We start from the raw sequence: 27,654 nt of genomic DNA on the forward strand, positions 1-27,654 counted from the left end.
TGGAGGGCAGGCTTGGGCTGCAGTGCAGTGGGACGTGGTGTTCTCACCATCTACCAGAACACAAACGAATTCACTGGGATTATCAACATGGTACCCATGACTGGAAAGAGAGGCAGAGAATTCGCCCAGCAAGCCAGCAGCGTCAGAGCTCGGAGACCCCATGTCACTTGCTGTCATTAGGGGAGGCCTGGGCTCCCCAGAGGAGAAGTGCTTTTGTTCTCTCAAAATACCTGGGTTATGTGAGGCAGGAGAGTGCAGGGGGCAGGAATTTAATCAGTATGACTGTGTGTGTGTATGTGTGTGTGTGTGTGAGAGAGAGAGAGAGAGAGAGAGAGAGAGAATGTGTGTGTGAGAACTTAGTATGTATGTGAGCGATCAAGAGACAGAGAAAGCCTGGCAGTGTGTGAGCATAAGAGAGGTGGGGCCTGTTTTCTTTTGTGTGTTTGTGTCAGAGAGGGGAGGGAATAAAAGTGTGGTTCTTCTGAATTTCCAAGAGGCGATCTGGGAGTCTGGACATGTTCTCCTCTGCCCAGTCTGGGGCAGACCCCAGGGGCCGTCAGTGACAGCTGTGGCGCCGCTCTCTCTCGCCTGCAGAGTGGCAGTGCCAGGCCCACGGCGGCCAGCCTCCAGCCCTCCTGACACCTTGTGCTGCTGGGCCTCGCTGAACAAAGAGCTTGGCTTGTCACCACCAGCCCCTCCATCCCAGCAGGTAGCTGAGCCTTCCAGAAGAGCCTCCCCACCCCCGGACAGGCAGGTGACAGCTTGTCATGACTGGCTCTCCCCACTCAGCCGAAGAGAAGAGCAGGGAGACACTGACCTCAGAGGCAGAAAAAGAAAGAGAAACACAAAGTCAAGGGAGCACAGAGACAGGCACATCCTTTCCTGGGAATTTACAACTTTCCTGACATCTTTTCAAACATCGTGTTGTCAGTGTTGCTTTCTGATGCTCAGAGGGAATCGTGGCGGTACTATTCAGTTTGTCTTCAATTCTGGGAAAGGAACTGTTTTAACTTACAGGATGGTGACCAGCCCTGTGAAGGGAAACAGAGACAAGAAAGTGGGCAATGGACAGCGACAGGGCTCTTGCTGGTCAGGGGGGTCCTGCTGCTGCTGGAGAAGGATGCCTGGCCCAGAAGACAAGGTTGACACGTTACATCGTGTGACTGAGAAATGCTCTGAGAGTCCCTGGCTCCTCAGTGCAGGTGCGAGGAAAGTCATGGTGGAGCCCATGCTCTGGTGGGAGGTAGGGAATGAGAGGGAAGGACCCTTGGGGCAGGGAGGAATGAATGGGGCTCTCTGAGAAGCAACCTGCATTCATAGGGGCTTGAAAGTGCTGACCCTGGACTTGAGGGGAAAAGCATCGTCCTGGCTTCGGTTTTCGCGAAGGACCAGATGACTTGCCTCCCTCAGGACTGCTGAAGGCACAGATCTGCATTCTTCAGGGATGGGCTTTCCCCAGAGCTGCTGCGGGGGTCTTCGTTGGGACCCCTCCCCATCACCGGGGCTCTGAGCTCCCTTCAAGACTTCCTACACTGACCTTCCACGTAGAGCTTTGCATTGAGTGTCCGTGCTGCCAAGGAGCTCTCAGAATGTTTGAAAACCACTGCTTCAGAGTAATTATGTCTTAACTCGGTTTTAAGATAAACTCAAGAGTGTTTGTGTGTGGGTGGGGGGGAGGTTGGGGTGGACTTGATGAACCAAGAGATGATACCTGGTAGAAGGTGAATCCTAACATAGCCATCGTCAGGGTTACCTGTTGAACCACACCAACAGACCTGGTAGCAGGTGTAATGCCAGTAGGTAGAAGGTCTCGGTGTAGGGTTACTTTAGACCCTTAGCCGCAGCCAGCCTGAAGCAAGCATCTTTGTGGCACCTAGTCTGTGCTCAGTGTCTGGGAACATGGCAATGATGAAACTCAGTCCCACTCTCAAGGGGCAGTGGATATCCCTAATGCCACCCAGCCAGCTCACTGTCTTGCCAAAGTGAGATTAGATAAGCACAACACTGCTTTGGATCTAGAGTCCATCCAGATGTGAAGCTTTCCAGGCCAAGATCCAGGCACAGGACTGACTCTTTTTGTTAACTGCTTATCCTAGAGAAGCCTAGGATAAGTAATGTGCTACAGAACTTTTTGCCACCATCTTATGTGAGACAAAGTCTCATCTGGATGATGACAGAAACTTAGACACTCATTGAGTATGGTGATCATAGACTTTTTTTTTTTTTACCAGATACTGGAGTCATTTGCATAAGAAAATCCCCTTGAAGTTTGAGAGTGATAGGTTTATGACTGAGTGTATCATGCAATGGCTCTGATTTCATAAAACCTATTATTCCAAAAGGTTTATCATTTAAAAAATATACTGTGATTGTTGTGAAAATCTAACATGATGGATAGGGAAACGACACAGCATATTATTGTCATCGCTAAACAAGAACTTGTAGAGCGCTGTGTCCCCCGAAAGAAATGCCGACGTCCTAACCTGTGATACCTGTGAGGATGACCCTATTTGGAAATAGTGTCTTTGTACTATTTCAGATACAATCAAGTTCAGACGAAGTCATCCCAGATTAGGACGGGCCCCAAATGTAATGCTGGCATCCTTATGAGAGGGTCATGAGAAGATACAGAGACACACAGGGAGAAACCCGTGGGAAGACGGAGGCGGAGATTGGAGTGACACATTTACAAGCCAAGATAGGCCAAGGATTGAAGGCCACCAGGAGAGAGGCACTGAACAGATCTTTCCTAGAGCCTTTGGAGGGAGGACGGTCCTGCCAACACTTGGATCTCAGACTTTTAGCCTCCAGGACCCTGAGAGAATGAGTTTCTGTTGTTTAAAGTCACCCAGTTTATGGAACTTTGTTACAGCAGCTGTAGGAAACTAAGACATTGAGTAGACACAATTTTATCAGGCACTAGTTTAAAGATACTATTGTTAAGTTCCCAGGCAGCTGGTCCCTCACCAACTACTATTAGGCCCCATGGGATCTGGGGGTGAGAGGTACTTTCAACATTTTATATCAAAGCCCCTGGATTAACCAACCACTGGCCACTTCTAACATCTCTTCAGTGCTATTGATCGGATGTCGGCCACAGGCCACACCTTGGAGGACTGCCCTTGGCCAGCATGCCTGAGGAAGAATTCGGTCCTCCCCCAACCAGCAGAGTCCTCAGGAGCAGGAGACCTTTCCTGAGTACAGGCCGAGGTGAGTGCACAGCACTGGGGGAAGGAGAGGCCAATACCCTTCTTTTCTGCGTACCTAGAAGGCCTCGCCCAGTGGTTCTCAAGTTTGACTGCCCATTGAAATGTCCTGAGGGAGGGTTTTTTTGATGTGTGCTTCGTGTAATAAGTATCCTAATTGTTTTAGATTTTCTGGGAGTGGTGCCCAGGAACGGGTGGGTTCTCACATGCTTCAGGTGATTTTAATATGCATCTATTAATCACAACCACTGCCTGGAGCCGTGGTCCTCAAATTCGAGTGCGACTCGGAATCTTCTGGAGGGCTTATAAAACAGGTCCCAACTCACACTCTCTAATTTACCGATTCAGGGACAGGACCTGAGAATTTGCATTTCTGACACATTGCCAGTGTGGCTTTCACACTTTGAGAACTGCTGGCACAGATCAACCCGGCATCAGTTATGGGTTGTATGAGGTTTCATCTTGAATACCAACTCTGATCATTGTTAGGGACTGGGTGAGAAGGATTCTGGGGCTTCATCTGGGCTCATGAGAAGATGATGACACATAAGACTCACTTGAAGCATGTTGAAACCCTAATAATGCTTGGACGTTACTCCCGGAGATTCTGACGCTAACAAAAAAAGAGAACTTCCCCCAGGTGATACCAATGGGCAGCCAAGCATGTGACCCACTGGGCTGGGCCTTCTGGGTGTGCGGAGAAGAGGGGTCTTGGTCTTGACGGGCAACTTCTGCCTCGGGTGAGGGAGTGGGCGGCTGTATGTACGGCAAGTCTTTCAAACACTGTGCTAAATTTCAAAAGATTTTACAACGATGGGAAAGAAAACAAAAGCAGCACATTGGTTTCACTAACGTTTCCGTCAAGGTCAAGTATATCTGTGGGCCAAAGGGAACGGAAGGCAAACCGACATGAAGTTGACATTATATATCAAGAGTCACTCTGGAGCTGGAGCACCACACACGGGGCGGCGGCCATCCTGACTGTGGACTGACCCGCCTGGGTGAGGCATCCCTGTGAGGAGTCTCCATGCAGCCCCTTGAGGACACGTTCAGACACAGACGGGCCTGCCGTCAGGGGTGTCCATGTGACCCCCTCTCTCCTGTTCCACAGGCACCATCCAACGCCTTGGTCTGAAATGGGTTCCCAGAGTCTACATGTCCAATTAGAAAGGTCTTTTAGACTTAAAAGCACTCTGAAATGACACGGACCCATTTTCCTCAACCCAATCAGGAAAGTGCTATTTTTCCAGATAAGACTTGGATCGGCCAAGAAGGAAAAGAAATTTCTGCCTAAAAGATTATCTTTCTCTGAGTGTTACCAGCTTCTTACAGTCAGTGGAAATGGCTTCTGGCTGCTGAATCGCAACTGAGTCTCTATAATAAAGAGGCTGTTCCCAGTTCCCCAGGACGCCCGGAATTTGCATGAAAACAGTCTCTCATCTTCCGCAAGAGTTCATCTGGCCCTGCTGCTTATTTCCTTCCAGAAGCCACAATCTTCATGGCGACACTGTAATTTATTACCGTGCTAAGGATTATGATGCAACATACAGAGAATGAGAACTTTAGGTGGGAAGCCGGCTGCAGGAGCAGGTGAGCTTCAGGAGAGGATGGTCTCGTTTGTCATGCAAATGGCACGCACCGCAGAGAAGAAGGCTGGGAGGGAAGGCGGCCCGAAAAGACACACGCGCTCGCTGCAGACAAAATTGTTTCTAAATAGAATGTCTTTCAAGGCTTTTCTTGAAGCATTAGCTGCTCCTCCAAAATGAATGACACGCTGTACTTCGTACTGGTAATAAAATATGTGATTTGAATAAGTACAAATGGAAAGATTTGCGGTCGGGTGGGGTCCCCTTGCCGTCTCTCCCCTGAGCTTTGTGAGCGCAGAAACCCTTCTGTGAGACGCGGCTAAAGGTAATTGCGGCCCAAGCATCATTTTCCAGCAGCTAGAGAAAGGCCTGTTTGGACATAAATTAACCAAAAATATGCGGGCGATAGTGTGTATTTCGTGTGTGAAGAGCCAAAAGGCCACTTGGTGACGTTTCCCAACTGGAAAAAAAAAGCACTTGTCTCCAACCAAACAGCCGTCGCTTCTCTGTGCTATGCCAAGAGGGCAAACAGCTGTCTTCCGCCGCCTGCACCCCAAACCGCCCCAATGGCTGGGATCTGGGCATTGCTATCGTCTTGCTTCTCGAGGGCACCACTCAAAATAAAGGGTAGAGCGACAAGGGCACAATGGCTTACCAGCTGTCTTCACGCATCCAGTAAGCAGGCGCATGGCACTGGTACCCTCTCTGGGCCAGGCCAGGGCCAACAGAGGCAAAGGAAACAATGCCACTTCCTGCCCTGAGGAGGGCACTGTCCAGGGAACCCGCCATGGTGGTCATTGTCTCAGAGGTGGCGCAGGCTTGCCCTCTCCTTGGCAGTCTCTGAAGCCTGGGCTCTGCTATCGGTGCTCCGGAAGAGGACGGCCTGGAGTCTCCTGGGTTGACCCCATGGTCTTCAGATGGACTCTGTGTGCACTTTGCCTACCCCGATGGTGGACGACTGGCAACCCAAGGAGAGAGGCGGCATCCCATCGGGGATGTAGTGAGCAGAGATGTGCCTGCCCGCTGCTGAAACAAAAATGCCCTCCGCAAAAGGTTGGATAGGTGGGGGGGGCCATAAGTCTTCGGATCCTTCGGATAATGGATTGGCCTGGAGGGCCAGGGACTAGGTAGGATTGAGGAGGAGGCATGAAGTTCACCTCGTTGTCTGCCCTTCCCTTCCTGGGCTATGTCCAGTGCATCCTTCATTACTTCTCTGAAGTTGGCAGGGACCATGCTTCTCCCTGGAGCCCTTCTCCCCCCTGCTTCACTGCTGTCCACCCTGTCCCAGCCTGTGGCCCACCCTAACAGACCAGTTTTCCTCCTGTTTTCAGGCAGTCTGCTTGCCACCCCAGTGGCCCCTGGGCCTGTCTCCATGGCCCTGTGACACATGTCAGATCTTCCATCTTGCCCGTGTGTCTTCCCTGCAACCCTTGGTCACCCACACTTCTCCCATTCCAACCTCTCCCTGTGCATGGAGACCACTCAGTGTTCCTGCTGCTCTGAGGCAGGGCTGCACCAGCTCTGTCAGCGCAGCTGGCAGGGGCTCCTGAAATCCAGTGGCAAGGGGTGAGGACTGCTGGGCCGAGTGGCTTCTCCATAACTGGAGAAGGTTATTGGTCTCAGGCAGAGCCTGGCCTCCACTCAGCCACCTTGGAGGCGGCCGTGGGGGGAGGCTGTGTCAGGTATTCTGTTGTCCCCATTGAGTTTACCACGGCCTTCCAGTTTTTCCCTCTGTGACGTCAGCTTCTGACAGACTATCCATGGCAACCCGTTTTAATAGGTACACTGGGCCTATTCCGTATCCACGTTGTAATATTTGATGCCTTACCAATGCACACTAGCTATGCTTCTGGCCTCTCTTTCCACCCCCACCCTCCAACAGCTATTTAAAAATAATCAGTCACATTAAATAGCTTAAGCTCTTCTGGCCTCCTGAACCACACTTCTTTCTTGGCACGGCTGCTCCATCAGACAATCCTGGTAGTTATAACTAAGTCACTTAACCACTCTGTCTTACCGTCTCCACCTGCCAACAGGGATAATAATGCTTAATTATCTCAGAGGGGTGTATAAGGAGCTGTTAGCTAATGCAGGCGGAGTGTGCAAGTGTACCCAGGGAGGCCGCTCCACCCGCCTCCTGGCATGAGCCCTGTTCTCTGGACAGCTGTCCTCCCCTGTTGGCAGCGCCGGATGGCCAGGGAGGGGCGGAGCCAGCTCTGAAGACCATCCTGGTGGGCCAGCTCCTCCCTGTGCATCTTCCACGTCTGTTATGGGAACCAGGTTTTCTAAGCCTCTTCTTACGGGCACAGGGAACTGGGCAGGGGAGGGGGGGAGACCATGGGTGCACATCTGATCAAAGACGCTTGGGCCTCTTGAAATCTCCCATTCCAGATCCCATGCCACCTTTTCCTCATATTGGATAACACGAAAGAAGAAAGACACATGGAGGAGTGTGCCCCTGTGTATGGAGGACAGGTGGCGTCTTTTATCTCCCAGAGGGAAAAAAATGGGTTGGCTTGTGTTTTACTTTCCCAGAGTACGTTGCCCCGAACCCTCAGCCAAAGCCTCCCTCCCCCTAGTTGTGCTCTCATGCCTGGCTCACAAGGAGCCCTAGTATACAAAAGAGCATGTCCATCTACTGTCTTTTTAACATTTCAGAAGCATTTACTGGGATATAAGAACATGAAAACGTAGCTCAAGGAAAATAGGGGGAAATTATGTTTGCTTTTTAAAAATAAAGTATCAACAAGTACAGTGTACAGATTGGGGATAAGTTAAGGGCACTGATGGTGCCTTGTGTGAGGAAGAGGATGTGGAAATGGACACATCTCACAAGCTGCGGCAAGAGTATACATTGGGAAAAGGCTTTGGGAAATGAACTGCTACCACAGTTGAAAATGTGCAAGTTCTTCACATCGTCATGAAGGACAGAGGAACATCGTGTGCCTCCAGATGGGATCCCCTGAGAGGGACACACCATCAGTTATAGCTTGGATCTAAGCATGAGGACATATCAGATAAGCCCTAAGCCCCGAATGAGGAACGATCTATTCAACAATATATAAATGGTATTCTTTTAAAATAAACACACACACAGACACAAAGATTGTAAAAATGTCCCTAATTAAAAGAGACTACATCAACTTGACAACTAAATGCAAGATTGGATCCTAGACTGGATTCTGTACTAGAGAGAAAAAAGTGTTAAAAAAAATAATACTTTGGGGGTCAATCTTGAAAATTAGAATACAGATAGTAGATTAAATAAAAGTATTTTATCCATTTAAAATTACTGAAGTTGATAACTGTACTAAAGTTATGTAAGTGGATATCCCTATTCTTAGGAAATATGGAAATACACACGGAAGTATCTAAGAATAAAGAGCTATGATGTATGTACCATATCTTCCAAGAGCTCAGAAGATATATTTCACAGAGAGTGGGGAGGGAAGGAGGGAAGGACAGAAGGCAACTAATAAAAAAAGTAGGGTAAAATAACACTAGGTGAAGCATCTGGGCAAAGGCTATATGGATATTGTTTATGTTATTTTTGGTTTGGGAAATTTTCTTTAATCTTGACATTGTTAAAAAAAAGTCAAATGTGCCAATTCTTTGAGCCAACTATTTCTCTTCTTGAAATTTATTTTACAGAAATGTCCATACAAGTGCACAGAAATACCTATATAAGAAAACTCACTGAAACACTGTTTCATGGAATATAATATCAGAAACCAATAGATGAGCATTCAGTAAGGGCTTGTTAAAACGTTCTATAGTTCATCCACACAAAAGGTGCCTGAGAAACAAGCCTAGACCAGGAGTAGCAGTGAAAGTCCTCCTAATTGAAGCGGTCAGTCAGGAAAAAGTCATGTTCAAGACATGTGATCAAGTAACAGAGCAAGTCCACTGAACAGATCAGTATGTAAGGGATGAGACCATTTTTGAGATTATAAATATATATATAAATACACACACACACACACACACACACTAAAGTTGGGTAAGAAACACATGAAACCGTGAATGACGACACTTCTGGGAACTGGGAAGGGGAGTCAGTTTCACTTTTTATTTTAAACAAATTTCTACTTTTTGATGTTTTGAAGCATAGTTTTTACAAATAAAACCATAATAACACTTAACATATGACATTCTAGAGACTTCTTTAGGTCCCTTTCTTCAAATGGGCTGGCCTTCCAAGTGGGACCAAGAAACTCGTTCCCCTGCCTGCTCTGGGATCAGTCCTCCCCCAAGCGTGGGGGACATAGGGGTTTTGAAGGTCAAAAGTCTAGTGAATGGGGTTAGTTATAACAGCCAGGAAGAGCCACAGGTCAAGTTCAGAGTTGAAAGGTCAGAAACAGTAAGACCCCTTCCTCCTACTGCGAAGAACCTGCTGCCTTTAGGGCAGCCATATTTCTCCTGGGGTACATGGGCTCCTGCCCCATTCTGCACTGACCATTCTCCTACTTGGTACCTCAGATCTCCAGGGACAAGTCTGTCACTCGTTAATTTCTTAGTTAATTCCACAAACTTCTACTGAGCAGCCCATGAGAGCTCATGGGCTGTGACAAAAGAAAAGGCTAGGCCAGCTGCTGGGAGAGAATGCAGCAGCTGGATGGGAACACAAGGAGCATGGCAGAGGCTCTGGAGAGCCTATGATCAGGGTTCAAGAGGAAGCTGCCATGAGACAGGGCCAAGCATGTAAGAGAGGGCACAGGGCATGCTGCAGGCCGGACTGTGGGCTGAGCTGCTCATGGTTGCTCCCAATCCTCATTCTCAAGGCCTCTGATGCCAATGGCCTGCCTGGGTCTGCACTACAGAAACGTTGCATGGGGGTGCTGGGGCTCCCCAGCTTGATCTAGGCTTTACCCAGTGCTGCTTGCATCTTACCTGTCCTTTCCTCACTTACTGATCTATTTTCTGGTCTGTCTTAGGATTTATTTTCCATTTCCCAATCCTTAGAAAAGCAACCCCTGAAGTGGCGCCCACATCCCCGGATCTTTTACCTAATCCATTGGGTCTAGACCCTTGGTCTTTGCCTTCCTGCCTGTCCTCATGGGCCCATGGGAATCCAGGGGTGGTTTACCACATGGCTGTTCCAAAGGTAGCCGGTCTCTTCACAGGGGGAGGAAGAGGCACCTCCATTTCTGCTCTTCCAACCCTGGATTTGACCCTTTCCCTGAGGCTCTGGTGGTCGTTATCATCACCTCCACTCACCAGACTTGGGGGCTTCCTAATCTTGCCACAGTCTACAACTGTGAGAGTTGAGAGCTCTGTTTACAACTGCAGGGCTTCAGTTTGAGTTTTTTGGAATTGTGAGTTATCGCAGCGCTTTCTGCTGAAGCCCAAAGACTCTTCTTTTCAGAGAGTTCAGAATTCATCTTCTACGAGACCAGTGAACTGTGAGCTTCCGAAACAATTTCTGTTGCCTCCAGAGCCGTGTTCTTCCAGGGCCTTGGAACTTATCCACATTTATTGTATTGCAGGAGTCCAAGAGGCTCAGAAGATAATCCTCAACTACCGGTCAAGAGAAACCCAGGGAAAGTCCCAACCTCTGTGGCTTCTCTATGGAGAGCAAAAAGTTTTCCATCTGGCCTTGTTGACCCTGGAAGTTCTGCATCTATAAAAATATTTGGACATTCTGGGTCCTTCCGGGCAGTATTTTATTTTCTGTACGAAAGGCAGGGAGAAATGAAGACAGGTTGGGGGCGGCGGGCGGAGGAAGGCATCCTAGGTGTGTAGCAGAGTGGGCATGATGGTGGAAACAAGAATTAAAGAGCCAGCATATCCGGGAGGCAGAGAAGAGCTTGTCTGCTCCCCCCTCAACTTGCTCTTCCCTCCTCCCAAGTAAATTCCAGATGGCTTACATCAAAGGTACAGACACAGTGGAGAGTGATGGAATGAACCAGGTCTGAAAAGCCACAGACTAGAATAGGGATTGGCAACCCGGAGACACACGAGAATCTTAATGTTTTTGGCCAAAGGTCACTCCAAAACTTCCCAAGCAAAAAATAAGAGGATGTAACGTTCAGAGAGTTATGAGGTTTCATTTCTAAGCGGAACAATGGAACATTTGATTGGGTTGTGGAACTGCCATCCAAAACATCCTTTTGCCAATAACAAGTACTATTGGGTATGTGGTGGCTGGAGTTGGAAAACATCATTTTGCATCCATGATAATAAAGTCTAGTCCAGACAAGACTCACCAATGGGTGCTGAAACAGGAGGGTGGGGATTTTGATGAACAGCAGTATATTTGCCTGGCCTAAGACCATCTTCCCACAGATTGCTAATTAGTTACAAGAGATAAAATATGCTATATACAGTGTATGCAGCAATATATTGGAGAAATTGGGCAAAACCTTGCCCAGGTGATCAAAAATAGTAATACCAGTGAGGAACAGATGGGCATCAAGTGTTTCCAGATACAACAGCCTAGAAAGGACACAACACCATTTAAGTAAGATTATGGCCAAGAGTGTCCACATTCAGGTTCCAACCTGAATCAGATTATGAGAAACATCAGAAAGTACTCAAAAGGAGGAATGCTATATTAATGAAAAAAGACGACTTGTACTCTTAAAAAAAAAAAGTCAGTGTCATGAAAGACAAAAAAAAAGCATGGAAATAAAATGATACAAATAGAGATACACTAGGTGATTTCATTGTTGGGTGAACACCATAGAGTGTACTAACACACAAACTAGATGGAATAAATAGCCCACTACACACCTAGGCTATATGGTATAGCCTATTCATCCCGGGCTACAAACCTGTACAGCATGTTACTGCACTAAATATAATTGTAACACAAAAGTAAATATATTAAGGTAAGTATTTGTGTATCTAAACATATCTAAATATACAAAAGGCACAGTAAAATATGGTATTTCAATCTGGGACCACTGCCAGATATGCGCTCTGTTATAGACCAAAATGTTGTTATGTAGCACATGACTGTATTCTAGATTAAAGAAAATTAAAGAAACATGACAACTGCATTCAATACTTGATTCTGGACTGCATCTTTTGGAAGGTATTCACTTTAATAGTGACTGGTTTTTGACAAAGTGAAAGATCTGATCCATGGTATAGATTTACTCATCAATTTTTTTGAAATGTTATTCAAATAAATAGTTTCTAAAAATATCTTTGTTAATTGATAAAATATCTGATCAAAAAATGTTGTTTTCTTGTTCTTATAGAAAGATAATAGAGCCCCAAGACTTCTTTATTATGGTTTCAAATGTTGATGAGAAATAAAATGAAATATGGACAGCCTCCTAACTTTGGAGCTCTTAAAATATTCCTGGAATCTTCTTTAAAGATCAGTATTGACCATGGTCTGTAGAGTGTTTTCTAAGCCTGGAAAAATTATGATTGAGGACAGAAATGTTGATCACATAAAATGACCCATTATCATCACGTTCAATGGCCTGTACTTTTCAAATGCTGAACTTGCCATGGCAAACTCTTGTTTGAAAGAAAAACTTGGTGAAAGAATAACATCTGAAATAGGTAATGAGGAGATGTCTGGTTAAGCAGGGTGGTGGTCTGGAGCCCAGGTAGACCCCTACCACCCAGCGGTGCCCTGATTCATCCCTATAAAGAGCAGGAATTAGAAGAGCTTGGCTACATCTCCCATGCAGACAGTATCATATGCAAGGGGCAGACTCTCGTTTTTTCCTTTTCTTCGACTCAGCTATATGTTCTAACATAACTGTTTTAATTTTGATCTCAAACGGTCTCAAATGGTTAGGCCTACTGATGGCTCAACTATTTCTTATGCCTAAATGGAGTGCATGATTTCTGAAGGTGATTGAATGGACTCTAATTTCCTAATACAGGCATTTCTGCTATAATTTCGCATATGCGTTTCCAAAAAAAACCTCCTATTCTGCAAAATTGCACAATAAAATAACAGAGCCTATGGGAGAAAATACATCTGGAGGAGAGCATTCCAAATCTAGCAAAAACACAACAATCAATAACAATAGCAGTGAAGGTAAATGACAACCTGCATGTGTACCCAATGTATCAGTTAGCTGGTGGTTTGCAGTCTTAAACCCCGAATTGGTGCTTCCTCCTTGGAGATGCAGGTCCCAGAGGGCATTTGTATCACATAGAGATCAGTTTCATCCAAATTAAAACTCCAATCCGGTGCGTAGACTGTTTCATCATGAAATTAAAATTTAACACAGATGAAAATGTGTTCGGTTTCTCCGTCTTTATGTCCCCCTTCACCAGATAATGGAGTGAAAAATACAGTGATTCTGGAAACCACTAAACCAGCCACTATTTGCACTCAATAAAGGCCCTTCTGTCAGTGTTCAACTTTTTTTTTTTAAGGTCTTCTCATTGTGCCAAGGTTTTCTCGAATTGTAAGAAAGTTTGCCCCAATTTGCTTTAAGACACGAACGTTCTGGGAAAAGGTTATACGAGAAGCAGGGGATGTCTACATCATCTTGACATCATCCTCCTATTTTCCAAACACATATTGAGTGAGTTTGCATCGGTGAATCGGGTATGTCACAGAATGGGCTGTGTCTCCATTCCCTCAGAAGAAGGCAGAGCAAATGGACATTCAGCACACATCCACTGGGCAGCAGCTGCTCTGCTGGGCACTTTACATATTCATTATCATCCAGTTTCCATAAACATACCAGCACGTGGGTTCTTACACCCAGGTGACATATTGGGGCTACGTAAATATGTTAGGAGCAGAACCAGGGTTTCAGTGTTGATTTCACTGCCATCCAGGCCCGTGCCTTTCACATCACATCAGTGAGATTTTACACGAGGATCGGCACCATTTGCGTTATTAGCAGAAAGGAAATAGTCTTGTTCCCTGCTAACTATATTTAGTGTGTCGTCTATTGTTGAAATGGACTTTTCCCCCCAAATCAGGTAAAAGTATTTTACGAAGACCTAGGATCATTTACTAATGATTCTACTTGACCAGGTTTTACGACAACTTCTATTTTGTTACTGTTTGGGGACTCTAGGGGTTTATTAAAGCTATTTCAAGACACTGTTTCTCCTTTGATCTTTATAATAATTCTACGATAGAGTCCAATCATAATATGCTGTCCCCATGTAACAGGTAATGAAATGCAGCCTCAGAAAGGTGAAGTAACTTACTTCCAAAGTAGCAATGGGCAGTGCAAGCACTCAAATCATGCTTTCTAGCCCAAAGTTAGCTTTGTCTTTGTCACTGCTGATGGAAACACCTTTCCTAATTACCGACTGCTAAGTCTTTGCATCGGATTATCTGTCACTAGAGCCTTGCGACTTGTTATGGTATGCGATTTGAAATGCCATGAAAAGTTGAAAAACAGAACAGGGAAAGAATGAGTTCAGTGTGCTTATGATTGAAGATAATGATTATTGGTAGGATCATGAGTACCGAAAGCCAGAACAAATACACAACACCAAAAGAATGAATAATGAGGTTGTGGTGCCTTATTTACTTATTAAAATAATTTACTAATTAGGATAATAAAATCATATAGCATCTAAAACTGGAAAAAGTCACTCAGGAAGAGCACATAATATCTTAAGGTGATACTAAGGGGTTTATCCTCCGACTCACCACCCCTTTCCTGGCCAAACCTTTGCCCTTCTAATTCCTCAGGGTAGAATATCCAACCACAAAGCCATTTCACACCAATGTATCAGAGATGCCAGGTTAGAAATACATGGACTTACATTGCTTAGCACCTGAGTTTTCTGCCATCTTCTATAATCTCTGTAGTGGGCCAAATTCCTTTCCAAATAAAAAATTATCATTTTTTTTTTAAATGATGAGGTCTGAAGTCAGAGCCCCATGACCACTCCTGGCTAAGTCATGGGCCGGAGTCCTGGCGTTTGGCCCAAAAGGTGCATCTCTAACAGACAGGAAGTAAGAACATCTATGAGGACAAAGCCAGGTATTCTTGTTCCCTCTGGCTTGGGGTAGCAAGATGGCAGTGTCTCGGGGTCAGCCCCCAGCACAAGTGGGCTGCGACTTTGCATTTTCACAGAAAACTCTCAGACAATTAATAAATAAGAGGCCAGCCTTGCCCTTGCCACCTGGGTTCTTCTCCTTCCCCTCCGCCCACTGTTCAGCTGCTTGGCCACGGGGAATGAGGGAATAAAGATTTGACAGGTAATTGCTGACCAAGAAAAAAAATGCCTGTCTCCAACAAAGGAAAGAGCTGGCCATGAGGGGAAGTGAGCAATTCGCACTCACAAGCAGAATCCACGACTCCCAGCCTCTCTTTATGCCCTTTTTCCTTTGATCAAATGCCCACATGGCACGTACTTATCCTCTAAGTGAGCAATATTAGTAGAAGTCTGCATGGATCTTTGCACTGAGAACCTTCCTTTCCTGTTTCTTACTCTCTGGCTTTCTCACAGGGAAAGGGTTTACTTGGATGCTTTTGTGGGAGGATTACAATAAAACCTTCACCTCTGAAGTCCTTCCCGCCCATGCCCCTGCAGCGAGAGTGTCTGCGTGAGCATCCAGAAGAGCCTTTGATCAGCCTCCTCTGGGTTTTCCCTTCCTCGCTCGGTTCTCTCTCCCTCTTGCTTTTATTCTGACCCACTCTTTCACCTCAACATCTGCAAACTGTACTAGATGAGAACTGCTTGACTACCTTCAGAATCCTGAACCCAGCCTTCCCAGAGGAAGTGTGATGCGCTCAGCCCTGACGGCCCTGGTCTTGTGCTACCGGGGTCTTTAGAAAAATCACTCTTGCCCGTGTGCTCTCGGAGGGCCCAACGGAAGGGCCGATTTTCCCTTTCCTGGATAAACACTGGGCCTTATCAAGAGCGGATAGACCCAGAGGCCTGTCTTCGAGAGGGGTCTCTGCTCTGGGAAGGGCGCTTGGAGGCCCCATTCAGCTGAGTGCCTGGAACAAGATCCCCACCTTGTATTTCAACTTCTCTAACAATGCACAGGACCCCTGGAGAACTAGACAGGGATCTGCAGACTCCCACAGTCTCAGGGCTGTTCAGGGATTTCAAAACCTGAGCAGCCCCTGCTACTTAACATCTTGCGGTCACAGTTCTTTGGAAGCCACGCTTATCCAAACATCAATGCCGCTCCAGTGAACTCACAACCAAGAGTTACAAAGATTTCTTTTCTTTTGAAAAAATTTTTTCTTAAACCTCATGCTGCAGGGAATGCCCAGGGTCCCCCCTGACTCCTGAGTAAACTCCAGATGCGCGTCTAAGACCCTCCATTCTGTGTCACATTCTTTGTCCTTTGCAGTCTTGACTGACCACTCAAAGTATACCTGTCCAGCAATGGGCCACTGCAGGTCTCTTAGCAGTTGTATCAGTTTGATAGGGCTGCTGCTGTAGTTTGAATGTGTCCCCGAAAAGTTAAGTGTTGGAAACTTGATCTCCAATGTACTTGATCTCCAATGTACCCCCCCAAAACAGATTTTGTTTGTAAAAAATTGTGCATTTATATTACATGTTTAAACTTCAATCACCTTCAAAGTACTCTCTGTTGCATGCAATACACCTATTGAGACACTTCTTCCGCTCCTCAAAACAGTTTTTGAACTCATCAATGTTGATGCCTCTGAGTGCCTCTGTCGTTTTTTGGTTTCACTTCTTGCACATCGGCAAAACACTTTCTTTTGAGGATTTTTTTCATCCAGTAAACCAACAAAAGTCACTTGGGGTGAGGTCGGGTGAATATGGAGCATGGGGGCCGTACCATTTTTTGCCAAATACTGCTGAACACTCAGCGTGGTGTGGGCAGGTTGTTCGTGTAAATTACTCGTGAAATGGGCAACATGCATTGAAAGAATCTATAAAAAAAAATTCACTGAAGCCAAAGGCAGCCTCTCACAACAACCCTAGCTGGTACACTGATGCCAATGGGTTCCTAGAATACTTACCTAACTGGGGAAGCCTGTCCTACAAGGGCTTGCTCTCTAAAAACTAATTCCATTAATTTTGGACCCTCTTATACTTAGGGGGGATTCTAGTAAAAGGTGATTAGGTCATGAATGCAATGCCCTCATGAATGGATCAATGCCATTATTTGGGGAATAAGTTAATTACTGTGAGAGTGACTTTGTCATAAGAGCAAGTTTCACCCCTCTTACTCTCACCTTCTCTTGTCTTTTGGCCTTCCACAACAGCCCTCACCAGATGCCAGTGCCATGCTCCTGGACTTCTCAGCCTCCGGAACACTGATCCAAAAAAATTTCTGTTCATTATAAATTATCCAGTACTAATTCCAGTATAGCAGCATAAAACAGATTAAGACGGCTTCTCTAACAGAGTCCCACAAATTGTGTGGCTTAAAACACACACATATTATCTCACACTTCTGGAGGTTAGAAGTCCGAATCAAGGTGTGGGCAGGGCCATTCTTCTTCTGAAACCTGTAGAGAGGAATTCTCCCTTGCCTCTGCTAGCTTCTGGTGTCTGCCAACAGCCTTTGGTGTCCCTCGGCTTACAGATGCATCTCTTCAGTCTCTACCTCTATCACCACTTAGCCACCTTCTCCTTGTGTGTCTCTGTCTGAATTCCCCATTTCTTTTTTTTTTTTTTTTTGAGTTGGAGTCTCACTCCGTTGCCCAGACTGGAGTGCAGTGGCCACTCCCGGGCACCGCAGCCTCAACCTGCTGGGCTCCGGCGACCCTTCTGCCTCAGCCTTCCGAGTAGCCGGAATTACAGGCGCGCGCTACCACGCCCGGCTGATTTTTTGATTTATTGCAGAGATGAAGTCTCGCTGCCCAGGCGGGTCTCGAACCCGTGGGCTCAGGCCATCCACTCACCTCAGCCTCCCAAAGGCGCGGGATTACAGGCTGAGCCACTGAGCCCGGCTCCCATTTCTTATAATGATACCAGGGACTGGATTTACATCCACCCCTAATCCAGCATGACCTTATTTTAACTTGATTACATCTGCAAAGACCCTATTTCCAAATAAGGCCCCACTCTCAGTTTTGGGGGAATGAACGCCAATGTATTCTTTTGGGAGGAACACATTTGAGCCGATCACAGGGCCCTTCCCTGGCTAACACTACTTTTACATTCTCTTCCCAGCACCAGCTAAGTGAGCCTGTCCACCACCCAGTAAGCACCACCGGTCCTTTCCAGCCTCTTCTGTCCTGATGGGATTTACTTCTACTTCCTCAATACCCTCTTTGGCTTTTTCTATAGGAGAGCTACTTCTCTGCATACCTGTTTGGGGACAAGCCCACCCGACCCTTTTCTCTCCTCCCCTCCACACTCCGACTTGCTGAGCAAGCCAAGCCTGTGTCCAGCTCTGGGAATAGTTCCTATGAGGGAGGTACTGGCCACACTCTTCCCCTAATTAACTCCCTTCTGTCCTTGGGTTTTAGCCCAGGTGCTCCTTCCTCAGGGTCTTGTGATACACGCTTGATACATGCTTTCCACCACAGCCCCCGACAATTGTAATGATAAAACTAATTGCATAAGTAATTATTCAAAGCCTTTTTTTCTAAGAAGCAGACCTGAGGAGCTCAGAAACTATCTGTTGTGTTAGCTGTGGTGGTTTACACCCATCTGCTGTTTTAAAAACGTGTGCTGGTTGGGAGAACAGCCCATAGAGACAGTGCATGGGCAGGTACCCAGGTGGCCGGGCCCTCCCACATGACGACAGACAAGGAGGAGGGTTGTCCCCACCTGACTCCACATTCCACACCCCTTCCAGGCCGTAGAGCAGAGAGATGTGTTTTCTGAGAAACCTGACCCACTCCTCGTTCCTGTCCCTAGGGTACAGGCTGAAATTCCACACTGATCCCACCCAGGCTAATAATACACAGGCCTTACTACGAATAATTATGCTGAGTCTTTTTCAAAAGGGAATTTCAGTCGGGGCCCAATATTCCCAATGGAGCCTCTGGTGACAAAGTGACCCAGGGAGAGACAGTGGAGGAAAGAGGTGGCAGACCTGCCTGAAAAAGAATTATCTGAGTGGCGAAGTAAGGGCCGGAGTGGCATTTGAATGATTCTTCTTTCCAATTAATTAACGTTAGAGACGAATTTCCAGGGGCCCAGGACTCAGTTTGATTCTGGCTTCAACGAAAGGGTCTCCCTGTCTTTTCTTTGCTTGTCTCCATTCCTCTCTGTTCTCCCACCCACCCAAGAGAGCACCTGCTACCCAAACTCTAGGACAGAAAGAAGTGTGGGAAGTCACAATTTGAGAACGGCCCCATGAGAAAGGCCATGAACCAGAAAGGAAGGAAAAGCATGATGTGTACATCAAACCTGCCTGAAACTGTGGGGAGAAGGCAAGCTGGACCTAGGGTCAGCAAGGTGACCCTGCATGTTCTGAAGGATGGAGGTCACAGCCTCTGCCAAGTTCCACTTAGAAGCAACTTCTTCAAGTGGTGCAGCAAAGTGCAGACAGAGAGGGCTTTTCTCTGAAAACTCCTCAGGAAGGGTTATCTTTGACATAATTTTCTGCTTTCTTTGTACCTTTTAAGTATCAGTTACATTATTTTTAAAAATCTAGGACAGAGTACTGTTGTAGTCCAACTCACTTCTCTGTGGTACATGATAGAATAGAACCCAGCTATGGCCAAGTGCTTTCTTGCAATGTTTGTGTCTGTATCTGTGCTTCTGGGCAGCCCTGGGTGCTTGTGTGTATTTCTGTGACCCTCTGAATATCAATGTGTGTCTCTGACTATGCTTTGTGTATCTACGTGTGCATATCTAACCTCTACACATAACTCTGTGTGTGTGTGTATGTGTGTGTGTGTTATTGATGGGAGCTATTCACCCAGGCGTTAAGAAAAGTCCACAGAGCCTTCTTATCCTCACCATAGAGTTCTGTAACTCAAACCATTTTCCACCTACAAGGGCTATGCATGGCATTGCTGGCCCCTGGTGGAGTAGCAATGTCTGGTCAGCATGGACTGAGGAATGGCTGTTCCCAGTACTATCTGTGGTGCCCTGCTGCTGTCAGCAACGTGGTGGCAGGTCCCCCACTCCTCTCTCATGCGTCAAAGCCAACGAGGTCTAAGGCTGTTTGATGCACCCACTTCTCCCATGCAGGTCAGGCTCAGGGCCTGGTGTGGGAAGGAGACAGCCCCTAAAGTGAAGGCGTTGGCATCCTCTTGACCTTTCCTCGCATGGGTACTCGCTTTGAAACTTTCCCAAGCAAGTTTCCCAGAGAGAAGGGAGTACTCCTTTCCAGACAAAGGAGACCTCCATCAGATGCCCTGAACTACCTTCTTCCCTTAAACATCTATTTACCTGGAAAAGATGGTGCTAACCAAATGCAATGCAAAGAACCTTTCTGATTCAAGTTCAACCCCACTTTACTGGGCAGTGTTTCACTCGTAGACACATGATCATGAAAATGACTGAGGTATTAATTTGCATATATTTGACGCTATGACATAGAAGAACCTCAAGGCTGAGAGTGATTTTTATGGATCTGTCCCCGTTTCCCTAATACTAGTCCCCAGGTTCTCCAGGGTTGATTTGGCCAGCATTTGCTTAAAAAAATGGCCGAGTGCAGTGGCTTAGCCTGTAATCTTAGCATGTTGGGAGGCCGAGGCGACAGGATTGCCTGAGCCCAGGGGTTTGAGATCAGTCTGGGCAACTTTGTAAGACCTTGTCTCTACAACAAATCACAAAAACTAGCATGGTGGCGTGCATCTGTAGTTCCAGCTCCTTGGAAGGCTGAGGCAGAAGGATCGCCTGAGCACAGCAGGTCGAGATTGCGGTGGCCATGATGTGCCACTGCACTCCAGCCTGGGCGACAGAGTTAGACTTTGACCCCCCCCCCCCAAAAATTAGAGTTAACAGAGGGGTTCAGACTCTAGGACAAGTGTGTTAGCATCGGAATGACTGGGGATCCTATGACTTGGAGACAGGTGCTGCTATGGGCTGTAACAGGGGAACCCACGGCCTCTGTGTCCTCATGACCTCCTCAGATAGAGGTGATGGCTTGTGGGTATCAGGGCTGCTAGGTCACAGCACAGGGGCTGCTGCCCCATGCAAAGACACTGGAGCCCAAGTTCGCCCTGGGGCCTGCGTGCTTTTCCGGGTTTGGAGAGAGAGAAGTTCTAAGATTGACCTGAAATGTACTTTTTTCCAGTGTGGCAGAATGGGGATTCATTGTCAGATTTACTTTGATTTTTTTCAAAGATAAGGTAGTTGACATGTCTTGCAATGCGCGTTTGTAAATCAAAATGTATGCTCCTTGTAATAGCTTCAGAGCAGGGGTTCTTCAATTGTGCTCCAGGACTAGTAGGTTCTGTGTTGTCTTGGCATGCACGTAAAATGCTGAATCCCAGGGCCCACTTCAGACCTACAAATCAGACACTCTCGGGGTGGGGCCCAGCAATCTGTGTCTTTACCAGTCTTCCAGAAGTTTCTGGTGCCCAGGAAAGCGTTTCAATGGACACTTAATCTTAATGGGCTTTTCCTCACCTCTCTGACGGGTTTTCTTAAAAATTCTTCCGTGATGGTCCTGCCATAAGGCCCTTTGTGAATATCAGCTTTTCTAGACTTGTGTCAGCTCTTTGCCTCATTGCTTATTGTTATGGAGTAACTAGGAATAAGGAAAATTATAGGTTTTTTCTTTTACTTTTACTTTCTTTAGCTTAAAACTGTACATCAGAATGTCTCTTGCCATGAGGTAGGGATCTGAATGATGGGAAAGTGCTCATGGTAGCAACCACAACAATCATATAAGCTGTGACCAGGGGAGGACTTATGTGAAGGCTGCTTCCGGTGGGTCCTTACAAGTCTAACAGAATCACACCAATCCCATTTCATGGATGAGGAGGACTAGGCCCAAGTCCATAGATCCAAACCCTGCGTTCCTCCTGCCATGGCAAAGAACCATTCTGCCACAGAATGGGAGAGAAAGCTCTAGAAAGGGCTTTTTTGCACCCTTCCCAGCCCACGCTGCTGAACACAGAGCTCCACTGGGCAGGATGGGTTACAGCATGGAATGGATCGTGGCTAGAACGGGATGCTCTCTTCTGGGAGCACAGTGAGGAACGTCTGCAGAGCACATGCAGGGCAGGGCTCATTTCCCCAGCAGGTTCACACTGGGCCATGGGACCAGGTGCTCACAGAGATTACCCTGGTGGGGAGGATGAACTCTTTGTGCCGGGTGCCCCAGAGCACCGAGGACATGGATCTGATGCAGATGGGGCAGATTTCAGGGGAATGGAGCGGCTGAGCTGTCTCCCAGTGGGTTCAGGCAGACAATGTGAGACATGAAGGGCAGGCACGGTCAGGGTGGCACGTGAGGAAAGGCTGGCAAAAGGACAGAAGCCCAGGAAGGACAAGAGCTCAGCTGACAAACAGCCTGAGAAGAGAGGGCCGGATACCGAGGAAGAGCTCTGTCGGCCATTCCCAGAGGGAGCAGAGAACACCAGCTGACAGGAGAGGAGAACAAGCGAAGCAGAAGAGGAGGCCCTGGTGGGCTTGGAATGGGGTGACTCTCCGAAGGGCTGTGGGAGGAGCCAGAGCTCCAGACAAGAGGAAGGCGCTGCAAGGGGAGCCCAAGGGGAAGGGGCTCAGAAAAATCAGAGGCGCCTTGAAGACATGATGCAATTCATGATAGAACAGGGAGGCCTGCAGGGAGAGGGCTGTGCAGAAGGCACTAGCAAGGCTAGACTTCTTAGAGAGACAGCCCCGGGGCTCTGGAGGACGGGAAGGTTGACACTACTTTAGCAGAAGAAACCTGGCTGAATGCCAAGAAGGGAAGATCGTGCCCACAGAGGGCCTGGCTGGGCCTCACCCTTCTATTCAGAAGGGAAAGCGGGCCATGCCAGAGTAGCACTTTTGATTTTGCCGGCATAAAGCTGCTGTCCAGAGATATATGGGACCCTGCAGGGACTCTTCTGACCAATGTCAACTGCTGAAGGGGGAAGATCGGGTTTGTAGAGGTAGATGTGAGTCCCAAATGCTAAGAGTTGGTCAAAGATGTGGCATTTCCTGGGCTGTGTGTGCCATCTTTTCTTTTGGTGACATTACACAGAACCAGTAACTGCCAAGAATGTGACCTGTGAGGTCAAACATGAAGAACTGGTCTGTGACACAGGCATGGGAAATGTTTATTTGAACACACACACAAAAGTATTCAGAAACATACCTGCCAAAAAGAGAGTTGTGTAAATTGCACAAGTGTCTGGTGCCCACCCACCTCTTTGAAGGCAGGAATATCAGTACCAGTCTCTTCTCTAGTTTAGTGAGTTTATTCCAACCATAAGAAAGCACAAAAGAGCAAATTCGATCTGTTCATTATTTCGGGAGCCTGTTGAGAAGGGAATGCTCCTGGGGCTGCAAAGAGCAATTTAAAACAGAGAAGGAACACCTGGGGGAAAGTATGGCGGAGAATTAAGTCGGAAAGATGAAGGTTGAGGACCTGGTAGGAACAACCGGGAAATTTTAACAGCTATTAACGAGGTCCTCACTTATAAAGTAAAACCAGATGCATTAGAAGATGGCGATGTTAAAAAGATATTGCAAGAACTGCATGAAATAGGGGAATTAAGACAGAGTAGAGAGGTCTTAAGGACCGGCTTGTAGAACTGCTGATTAAGAATAATAAGCTGAAGGTTCCACTTTTGGTGTGGAGAAGTATGCTTCTAACAAATGCCCGAGCAACTAACAGCAAAATACAAGAGAAGAAGAAGAAAGGAAGGAAGGAAGGAAGGAAGGAAGGAAGGAAAGAAAGAAAGAAAGAAAGAAAGAAAGAAAGAAAGAAAGAAAGAAAGAAAGAAAAAAGAAAAGAAAGAAAGAAAAAGAAAGAAAGAAAGAGTGAGCAAGCAACAACCTGAAGGTTCTGGAAAATGAACAGCATCAGTTTTTACCTTTTGCAGGTTTTCCCTGACACAGCTGCAGTCACTGCCATCTGCTCAGTGGCTAAAATCCCAACATAAAACCCCACCATCTTTCTGACTGGAAGAACCAAGGGAGGAGGTCAAGGGCAATCAGCTGCTGGAGAGTTGGGGGAGAATTCCTAGAAACAAGAGAACCATGGAAAGGGAATCCCAGATTCTGTGCATGAATTGTTCCCAGTTCTCCAGCTGCCTCTGAAAGCATGCTCGTATGAAATAGACTGAAAACCATAGGGACTGAGACCTGAGCTGATGCCTACCACAGACATGACAGAGTTTGCAGGTTGAGTCTAGCCAAATTAATTCCCTGCTTAACCAAAAATATCAACATTCTTTAGATCAGTGTAACAGAATCCAGAATCTCTACATCATAACATTCACGATGTATGCCATCCAAGATTACTAGATGTACAACAAATCAAATATTACCCATTTTCATGGGAAAAGACAAACAAAAGACGATAATCCCAGGATGACCCAGATGTTAACATTATCAAAGAAAAATAAAATAAAATAATTATCAAAGGTTTAAAAGCTGCTACTGTAGCTATGCTCAATGAAGTTAAAAAAATGATTATGACAGTAAAAAGGTAAAATATCTCAGCTGAGAATTAGAAAGCATAAAAAAGAATTAGAAATTGTAGAAATAAAAAATACAATTATCAGAAAAAAGTCACTCATCATATTAATAGCAGGATGGAGATGGCAAATGAAATAATCCATGAGTTTGAAGATAGATCTGATGAAGAAAATGAAAAAAAATCAGGAAAAATAATGAACAGGACCCATGAAACAATTTGAAAAATTCTACTTCTAGGTACCTTTAGCCTAGAAGGAAAGAAAAAGGGACATAAAATAATATTTGAAGAATTATGGCTGAAATCTTCCCAAATATTGTGAATGGTAATTTTACAGATCTTCAGAAGCTTGGAGAATCTCAAGTAGGATAATTTGGGGGGGGGGGAAGTATGCCCAGGAACACCACAGCCTGGTGTTGTGGCTCATGTTTGCAATCCCAGCACTTTGGGAATTTAAGGTGGGAGGATTGATTGAGCCCAGGAATTTGAGCCAGCCTAGGCAACTTAATGAGAACCTGACCTTACAAAAAATTTCAAACAATTAGCCAGGCATGGTGGCTTATGCCTGTAGTCCCAGCTACTCAGGAGGTAGAGGCTGCGGTGAACTGTGATTGTACCAGTGTACTCAAGCCTGGGCAACAGAGTGAGAACCTCAATTCAAAAGAAAATAAAAGAAACAACTCAGTCAAGCAAAAAAACAAAGATAATGAGAAAATCTTGAAAGAAGCAAGAAAAATATGACCATTTATACGTGTGTGTGTGTGTGTGTGTGTGTGTGTGTGTGTGAATCAGGGGAATAATGATTCAAATAACTGTGGACCCCTCATCCAAAACCATGGCAACTAGAAGACAAGTGCTGAAAGAAAAACAAAACAAACCTGTAAACCCAGAATTGTATATCCAGCAACAATATATTTCAGTAATGAGCACAAAATATAAACCTTTCTCTGGTAAAAGAAAACTAAGTGAATTTATTCCCAGAGACCTGCACTGCAAGAAATGTTACAGGCAGTTCTTCAAACAGAAGGCATGGTACCAGAGGGAAACTTGGCTCTTCAGGAAAGAAGGAAGAGCAAGAGAAATGGTAACTATTTTGGATTAATATAAACATTTTCCTCTAAATTTCTTTCAAATACACATGACTTTTTAAAGCAAAACCACAGCACTGTCTTTGGGACCATGAATGTATGCAGATGGAACACATACAACTGGAACACATACAACAATTACAACATAAAGGGTAGGGGTAGTCAATGGACCTACATGATCTGATTACACGAGTTCTACATTTTATGTAAAGTGGTGTCATAGAAACCCCAAGCAGACTATGAAAAATTAAGGATATGTATTATATATGCAAAGATTCATATATAGTATGCTATTTCTAGAATGACCATAAATATGTGAAGAAGTAGAGCTGAAAATCATGGATAAATTAAAGTTAGTAGCCTGCCCACCTCTGCCTGTAGATTGGGTGGACAGAGAAACAATAAAGGCCTTGTCTCCGTGCATCACCCAAGAACCAGCAGAGCCAGTTGGCAAAGATGACAGCTGACTCGGACTCTGAGGACAATCCTTTGTTGGGTCTTTCGAAGGAAAGGGGTGAAAATAAAGACAGAGACACAGGCTTTCTGGAACATCTCAAATGACCAAAGTTGGGCAGGCAATCTGGCACAGTGTGGGGCTGGAGAGGGAGCCCCAGTGTCTGAGCACTAGAGCCTGGAGATCTAGGTCGAAGGGCTGAAGTTGCCACCGCAGCAACAAACTCTGCATCTCCAATGACTCATTGGACTACTCTTGGCCTTGGCTTCCTCGTCTGCAAAGCAAAGAGCCTGGATTTATAGCAAAGTCTTAGTAATTGCCTCTCTGGAGGAAAGGGCAATGGGGCATCCACGGTTCCTCCTTTGTGCACATCTGTGCTGGAAAACACTGAGATCCTGCATGCTCCAGGTGAGGCCCTCTTCCCATTTTGTCCTCTCACAAGCTGTTTTGATCCCTGTCTTTATGTCGATGCCTCCTAAAAACCCATCTTCGTTTGGACTTCTCCTCCATGTTCCAACCCCCGTATTCAGCTGCCCATGTGGCAGCTCTACTTAGATATCCCACAGACACATACAAATAGAAATGTTTTAAACAAATGACTCTCAGACTTCTGTGGGCATCAGAATCACCTGGGAAACTTAGCGACAATGCCGAGTCCCAGACCCTATACCTCTTTGAAGATCCTGTGCCTCTGTGCCCTCATTAGCTTTCCAGGTAAATCTGTTACTCACCAAAACCTGAGAAAACATTGTTCTAAACTAAGCCCACAATCTATTCCCAACCTTCCTCGTCCCTCAGCCAACTCCCTTCCACCACCCTCACTCTCCATCACTAACTAAATATGGCCATCACTAACACAGAAACACAGGTGGGATATGTGACATCATCCCTGAACCTCTGTCACTCTCACCTCCAAGTGTCATCCACCAACAAGTCCTTCCGTGCAACCTCACTGGCCTCCTGGGCTTCATTCCCTGCATCCTGTCCACACTTCCCCATAATCCTCCTTCAGCATCTTTCTGCTTCTGTGACTGCCTCTCCCACCTATCCTCTGTGCCCCAGTCAAAAGAAACTCAACACAAATTTATTCTGAGGAAAGTACAAATCTCTATGAAAGTTGCAAGCACACTGCCAAGAATACCTGTACACGTTCACCCAGATGCCTATTCCAACTCAACAACTCTCCCAGAAATGTGCTGGTAAGGATCACATGCCCTACCCAGTATCATGTCATACTCAATCAGGAGCATTTTCTCAGTCTCCTTGACTTTCATGACCTTGACATTTTTTTAAAGCCAGAGCCACAAATGTAATAGAATGTACCTCAATGCTAGTTTGTTTGATGTTTTCTCACGATGAGACCCAGGCGATACATTTTGAAGAGAGTATTCAGATGCTATGTTCTTTTCATTGCAACCTCCAAGTGACACATCATGTCTACCTGCCCTTTTATTGGTAGTATGACCTTTAATTACTTGATTCAGATAATGTTTGCCAAATTTCTCCTGTGTAAAGTGACCTTCTCTCTTTTTGTAATAAACATTGTGGGGGTGGGAGATACTTTGAGGATATGTAAAATCTTGCTCCTTTCTGTGTTCACCCCAAGTTTATCATTGATTGATGTTTCTTGTCTGAATTAGCCATTAATCTGATGGTTGCCTAATAGTGAGTTTCTAATTACATCATTCTTTTTACCACAGGGAGAAGCTTCCTCTTGTCCCTATTTGTTTATTCATTTGTATGCATGTGAGTATAGACTCAACGGTCCCCATCTTATTCAATAGATTCTAATTTGCTGCTATCATTATATATTTTGAGCCTCAGATCAACTCCAATTTGGACATTTGGAGGCCCGTCAAGCTGGATATTGTGGGGTTATTTGGGGTTATTTGGGGGGGGC

General features: G+C 46.0%; 1 protein-coding gene across 1 annotated transcript in view; it reads right to left on the reverse strand.

Annotated features, from left to right (window-relative positions):
- The window catches only part of EPHB1 (EPH receptor B1), a 311,624-nt gene that overhangs the window by 15,228 nt on the left and 268,742 nt on the right, over nucleotides 1-27,654 (reverse strand). The window contains exon 12 of the mRNA XM_021715103.1: nucleotides 16,644-16,648. Within this exon, the coding sequence (XP_021570778.1) occupies nucleotides 16,644-16,648 (5 nt within the window). The remainder of the gene's footprint in view (nucleotides 1-16,643; nucleotides 16,649-27,654) is intronic.

This window comes from Carlito syrichta, unplaced genomic scaffold (assembly GCF_000164805.1).
Source record: "Carlito syrichta isolate Samal-C Ts95f unplaced genomic scaffold, Tarsius_syrichta-2.0.1 Scaffold306659, whole genome shotgun sequence".
NCBI classification, from domain to species: domain Eukaryota; kingdom Metazoa; phylum Chordata; class Mammalia; order Primates; family Tarsiidae; genus Carlito; species Carlito syrichta.